The sequence below is a fragment of the Wasmannia auropunctata genome, unplaced genomic scaffold (assembly GCF_000956235.1).
Source record: "Wasmannia auropunctata unplaced genomic scaffold, wasmannia.A_1.0 LD336106.1, whole genome shotgun sequence".
Taxonomy (NCBI): domain Eukaryota; kingdom Metazoa; phylum Arthropoda; class Insecta; order Hymenoptera; family Formicidae; genus Wasmannia; species Wasmannia auropunctata.
In genome coordinates, this window is record NW_012026784.1 from 2,511,828 (window position 1) to 2,518,986 (window position 7,159).

The 7,159-nt window shown below is 29.2% G+C and overlaps 1 protein-coding gene across 3 annotated transcripts in view; it reads right to left on the reverse strand.

Annotated features, from left to right (window-relative positions):
* The window catches only part of LOC105452350 (C-1-tetrahydrofolate synthase, cytoplasmic), a 9,795-nt gene extending 5,582 nt beyond the window's left edge, over positions 1 to 4,213 (reverse strand). The window contains exons 1-6 of one of the 3 annotated variants that reach the window (XM_011693370.1): positions 4,114 to 4,213; positions 3,192 to 3,260; positions 2,069 to 2,404; positions 1,221 to 1,313; positions 977 to 1,118; positions 767 to 878 (exon numbers count right to left, since the gene is read on the reverse strand). In XM_011693370.1, the coding sequence (XP_011691672.1) occupies positions 767 to 878; positions 977 to 1,118; positions 1,221 to 1,313; positions 2,069 to 2,404; positions 3,192 to 3,260; positions 4,114 to 4,139 (778 nt within the window). In that variant the 5' untranslated portion in view covers positions 4,140 to 4,213. Of the gene's footprint in view, positions 1 to 766; positions 879 to 976; positions 1,119 to 1,220; positions 1,314 to 2,068; positions 2,405 to 3,191; positions 3,261 to 3,336; positions 3,460 to 4,113 lie in introns of those variants that run through there. The other 2 variants (XM_011693379.1, XM_011693389.1) reach the window with 2 other exon arrangements.
* Positions 4,214 to 7,159: the final 2,946 nt, after the last annotated feature.

Below are 7,159 nucleotides of genomic sequence, written 5' to 3' on the forward strand. Positions count from 1 at the left end.
GTGTGCTCTTCCGATCTTTTAATTTGTGATATTGATTGACTTATGGCATTCTTGAGATGTCATAAACCAATCACAGAGCCATATTAATATTTTAAGACATTATTTAAAACAGTCTTAAAATAAGAGTAAACTATGTGAATACTAACTAAAAACTGAAGATTGAACATACATACGAAAATTTTATCATAAATACAGAAAGTCCAAAATACAAAAAGTAACGATAAAAGTAACTGTATAATTTGTTATTGTTACCGAAAAAATGTAACTAAGTTACTGTTACAGTTACCAAAAAAATAAAATAACGCCATTATCAATCCGTTACCAAATAAAGTAACTGTAACAGTAACGGCGTTACAATTAAGTAACGAGTTACTTCCAATCCCCTGGTCACTTGCATGTCTAAAAAGACAAAAATATTTCCTAACTTATATTATATAACTATAAATTATATAATATACGTGTATAATATTTATTTTATAAGAAATTTATAAAAAAGGAAACTGTAATAGTTAATATATCGCTTTTTTGTACCGTCACTGCAATGCGTTTATATTTTTTGGTTAAAAAAATAGTGAAATGTAAACGTGTTAAAATTATATAAAAAATGATCGATATATCGGTGTTTTTGAAAAATTATTAGAGATTTTTTTTACACAGAATTCTCCGAGATTAATTTTAATAATAGATTTTTTCATGAATTTGAATTTGATTAATTTATCTTTCAAACGTGTCGTATAAATACTATAAATATAACGGAACTGCGTACCTGGTATAGGATTGATGCCGCAATCGATGACAACGGCACCTGGTTTAATCCAATCACCCTTAACTAATTCGGGCTGTCCTATGCCAACTACTAAAATATCAGCTTGACGCACCTGAAACAAATTAAAAAAAAAATGATACAACCTTTATAAAATTAACTGTTTATTTTATTTTTGTTTTACAAGTACAAAGAATTTAAATTATTGCTTACCACATCAGAGAGATCCTTTGTTTTGGAGTGGCAGACCGTTACAGTGGCATTATGCCACTTCAACAGCTCGGCAACCGGAGTGCCGACAATCTTGCTTCGTCCCAAAACAACGGCTTGAGCACCGGCAATAGCCACGCCGCTCCTAAAAGTTGTTTTATGTTCAGTTTAACCCTCAGTTTAACGTGTAGTGATGAAAGAAACATCTTGCGTCGCAACATTAAAATTACTGAGATAAGTAACAAACCTCTTAATTAATTCGATACAGCCGTTTGGAGTGCATGGTAAAAATCCAGACATGTCACCGATCGCAACTCGGCCTTCATTAATAGTATTTAGTCTGCAATTGAATAATTATATAATCTCGTAAATAAAATTTTGTTAATATGAAATTTTTTTATTAAATTGTTATTATACAGTATGTATTGTTTCGCTCTCCAATTACAAATCTCTAAAATAGAACAAATTGGCGCCTATGTATCATTATCAAAGTGGGTATGTCAAAGAGCACGTTATTTCTGTTTTGCTCTTTCATTTATCACCAGTCAATGCGTTACAAAACTTCTATATCGTCAATACGTTACAAAATTTCTATATCATGCTTTCGTAACAACGAACATATCTACATATCAATAAGATATCGTCAGTAACAATAAATTAATAATTACCAATGATTTAAAAAAAGTAATCTTATTTTAAAGTCGATTTATTTTCTAATATTAATTATTTTTGTAAAATATGATTAATTTTATTTAAAATATGAAGTTAACAAAACTTAAGAGACTTCAGTAACTAAACTATATCTTAACAAATCAAAAATATATTGTTAATTGAGAGGAAAAAGTAACTTGGATATTATAATTATATAAATTTAATAATTTTATTATATTAATTTTATAATAATAAATTTTTAATGTCATATTTTAATTATAAACTACAAAATGTACCTCAAATAGTCGTGTATTTGTATGCAAATTTTTGATTAACCTTTTTTCATTTTTACTATTAAAATAAAAGAAAATTTTCAAATGGGAAGGTCTTACAGAGATATGATATAGATAAAAAATAATATTTTAAATAGTAATTATTACTTACCCATCGACATCTTTATCTGGAGATACTAGGTCGGTGATTAGATGAGAATTGATTTTATTGACACTATCAAGTGGCATTTGCACAATAATTCCATGAACATTTGGATCATTATTCAGTTTGCAAACTTTGTTGATGAGCTCTACTTCCGTTGTGGTATTAGGAAGCTGACAACGTTGAACATTGATACCTATTTCGCGGGCCGCGTTGATTTTCATCTTTATGTAAACGTTCGAATCTTCCCTCGCGCCTACCTGAACGATAGCCAGGCCAGGTGCGAAATCAGGTAATTTCTCTTTTAAGACGTTCACATCTCTGATTAGGCCCTCTCGGATTTCTCTATAAAATTTTATTATGCGTGTTTGTCAGATACGCCAAAATATATTCGCATAAATTGCCTATTTTTGTAAAAAAAAAAAAAAAGAAAAAAAATTTGTTTCTACAATTGTTTTAGATTCTACAATAAAATTTAATAATTTGTAAAGGTTCTTACATGTTTATTATTTATTTTGCGAAGAATTTATTTTAAATTAGCTATATTTTTATAATTGGACTGTCTACGATTATTTATTGCATAAAAATATGCTTGCATAATTTAAAGCTTTAGCCATAGACATTTGAATTTCGCGGGCAATTTCTATAGATACTTATAATAATATTGTAAATAATATTGTAGACAATAACGAAAAATTGTCATGAAATTTCAATACTTATATTAAATTCGTTACTTTACTATTTTTGTTTTTATATATTTAATTCATTATGGAAACACATGTTTTCGCATATTTAAAGTGCCATAACCTCATAAAAACATGTGACACGTACTATATGTATTATTCGATTCAAAACATTCTATTTATATATTTAGTACATTATTCTCATATGTTTTTATATTTTGATCGGTAACCTTTGTAAATGATTAATATTTTATTTTATCAACATTATGTCAATATTTTACATTTATCAACATAGTGTCAATATTTTTTTCATGATATATCTTTGTTAAATTGCTGTGTCATTGTTTCAAGTGACTGTGTCGTTGTAGCGATTGATCACTCGTGAACAAACGAACGTTTATTTCTTTTGAAAACTGATTACTTGTGGGAAATAAATTAACGTCACTCACTTGGCCAATTCGACTCCAGACAGTACAACTCCTCGCACGTTTGTGGACATGGCTCTGTTCTGAAGAAATCTGAAAATTTTTTTACATTTTTATAGTCGGTGTTTAATTGAAAGTAGATTTATTAGACATAGAAATTCGATTGAACCGTTTAGCACTACTTCCTCACATGCACAACGGTGAGTTTGCCTACTGATAGAAACCTCTATGTTTATTGACTGACTGGCGCAGACGAAATGGGTCTCGTTAGGCCCGACCGGTTTACGAATGATTCTCGGACTTATACAAGGTGTCTTAAAAATACGTATTATCCTAAAATTAATTTACTCGAAAAAATTGTTAAATTTTTCGCTAGAAAAATAATTTCTGTTTAAAATCTGATTTAAATTTATTATTATAAAATACTTAATTAAATCGTTTTTGAAGAAATTGTTATATAAATTAATTGTGAATTGTATGAGTTTTTAATTATTTTTCTAAATTTAAACATACTTTTGGCTGCAATTAATTATTTTGTATAAAAAAAACAAATATTGTTTAAAGATTCATTGATATACATTTTTCTTAAACACCTTATATAATGTAGTTATCACAACCGTGTTACGTTACGTCACTCATACTGTAATTCTTATATGCGCAGAACGTGCACGATATACGAAGGACGATATGAAATTACCGTCATTCGTAAGAATTCAGAATTCAAATTCTTTATAATTTTTGTCACTGAGGTTTGTGCCAATAATTCAATGGCTCTTATTTCCTATCTTTTAAAATCGTGTTTTATTTATATAATATATATTATAAAATATTTTAATGCATGGAATTTCATATATAAAATCTAGTTCAAAGTAAATCTTTCTAACATAAAAAATTTGTTATTAATTAGAATCAGCTATAATATCGATTAAATGAATATTAGCCTTACTTAAGGATTCCCGATATTCGTATCATGAGATGATTGATACAACGGCTCAACGACAACTGCTAGTTTTGCTTACAAGTTTTCATCAATAGATGCAATTTTAGAGTGCAAAAAGCAATATTAGAAATATCAAGTATGTTATGCATACTGCGATACTCAGCGCGATAAACTCTGACTCGTTGTCGTCAGCTTTCATTCGATGAACGTTAATTACGTTTTTCATAGATTTCATTTAATCCGCACACGCTGCGTATGAATCTGCTTTTTATTTAAATATTTATTCAAATGAAATGCATCATTTACACGCGAATTTGTACAATTATGCTATCACCGTTTGATCAATCACGCACAGTATGTGAGATGCATATTTAAATACATCACTCGTTATCTCGTACATCGCCACAAACGATACTTCATCGTAATCAAAATCCATTCGTAAAAACATAATGGCATTGAATGATATCTCTATATCTGTTCTCAATGATGTTATCTAACCTTCTTTAGAAACACGAAAATATGTTTACCGTAAATTGGAACAAGAAATATAAATACTCAAGTAATACACAATTGTCACGAGAAGATCAAGATGACATCAACTTGACCTTCTCGTGACAATCATGTGTTTACTTGGTGTTGTGGGCAGCTTTCTTTGCAATATATCTATATTACACAAAGAGAAATAAACATAAAAAATTATTTGTAGCAATTAAAATAAAAAATATTGTTAGTACCGATTATAATTATTGTTTTGGAATTGAAGGTATTATTAAGATTATTAACCCTAAACTATAACACCTTATTTGCCACTCAAATCTACCACACTGGGTAAAATTTATTCGGCCTACCTATTTTGTTGCGTAACTTCGGTTCAAACGCATCGATTTAGAACTTTTTTTTTTAATCTATACTCCAGACAGTAAGAAAGGTGACTGAATGGATAGTAACACTCAAAGATCTTAAGGAAATGAACAATTTGCAAAAATGTAAATCAGCTTTTATATCTTTTCCGAATAAGGCTGATTTTTCTTTGACATCGCAATTCTTTTCAGAGGCAAATAAAAAAAGTAAAGCATAGTTTCTAAAAGAACATGAGTGGTATTTTCATAAGAAAAATACCTCATATGGCTTCACTTTAAAAAACATTTATTTGACCGAGTGAACTAGACCGATTGTCGAACTTTACGTGTGGCTGGAATGGCAGTACCAAGTGAAATGACGTGACTTATGATGAAAGGTTGTAGAGGACACTTGTAAGTTCCTCCCCCCCCCCACATTGCGACCCCACTTTTTCAATCCTGTCGGAATAGCACGCACTTCAAAAATGGTCCGGGTAAATTTTATCCAGGTGTGATAGTCTAGGGTTAACTACTCAAGTAGTTTTCCTGACAGTCATATGTCATAAAGCTTTAAATATTCGTACAACAAAGAGAACCGGTTATATATTTCATATACCTCTTACACCAATAATTATAAAACACATTATCGTTTAAAACCAGCATATGGTACACTGCAAGCGTACTTTTTATATTTTTAACGTCGGAAACCAACAGCAACATAGAATTTATTTAAATAAATATCAAAGTCAATGATTTGGAAGCATATGTTACATATAATAAAAAGAAATAGTACAATAATATATTATATAAAGTAAACACAAAAAATGCTAAAAATACATGACTTTAAATGCATCATATATAGTAAACATAAAAAATTCTAAAGAAACACGACGTTAATATTATATACAGTAAATAAAATGTAATCATTTCTTTTCAAATATAAAAACTACTGAATTACTCAAAACAGTCATACTATCAACTAGAACAAAGAAATATCAATAAGCTAGATATCTATCTTACAAGGAAATACAATTAAATGTCATTTTCCGATTTTGATAAGCTTTAGATATAATAGGATATAAACAAAAATAAAAAAACACGTATACGTAAAAATAAATAATTTCTTATTTTGTACAAATAAGATAGTTTTATCTAAAAAATTTTTGGTGATTACTATTTCGGAAAAGAAGACTACCGAAGACGAAAGAAAAGAATATGTCAAAGAACTATTATAATTTTACTTCACAGAAGAGCAAATACGATGCATTTTGCAGAAAAAAATGGATTCAATGGTCTATTGATGACTACGCTGCAGTAATTTCTTTACGGAATGTAAGTCCTAAAGCTTACCGCCATTTTCGAACGAAATTGCATTACCCTTTACCATCGTTATAGTCTATTTAAGAAGATGGGTATTAAAAAAATTTAATATCGAAGAAGGATACTTAACTGACGTTCTAGTTGTAATGCGAAAGAAAGGCAAGAAAATTTCATCGGTAGAGAAACTTGCTGTTTTCTGTTTCGACGAAATAGCCATCTTTTGGGAATAAATTTCGATGCTAAACTCAAAAGATTGGTTGGTCCACATGGAAAAGTACAGGTCACCATGGTTTGTAGTTTGTTTAGCAATTAGAAACAACCGATTTATTATAAATTTAATCAGCCTATGAACAAGTGTATTCTATTAGAGGCCATAACACTCTGATCACAATGCTGGTTATCAAGTCGTCATAGTTTCTAACATGGGTAATCGAGGAGTCTGGAAGAAATTGGATATCAATCCCAACAATTTTTCCATTACTTTGTGAAAAAGGAAGACAAAGCTGTATTCGTTTTCGCAGATGTTCCACATCTATTTGTTTAGAATGTTGTTCAGAATCATAATATATGTCAAGGTCATGACTATTGAAGGTTGTTACTCTTTTCTTTTAAAAAATAAAAATAATTTTCAAAAACAAAAATAAGAGTAACAATCTTTAATAACTTTGATCTTGACACATGATGTCAAAATTATGATTCTAAACAACGTTCAAAAAATTTTAGCCATTGTTCGGACATCTTGGATAATGCTAATTCCGATGATACTGCAACTTTCAAGCTTTAATTATAACTCGAGATTTACTTAACTAAGAAGTATTCTATTATAGTGCTTTGAAAAGCTCTTGACACCAGCTATTATATTCTGAAACCAAAAATAAGGTTTTTTAAAAAAT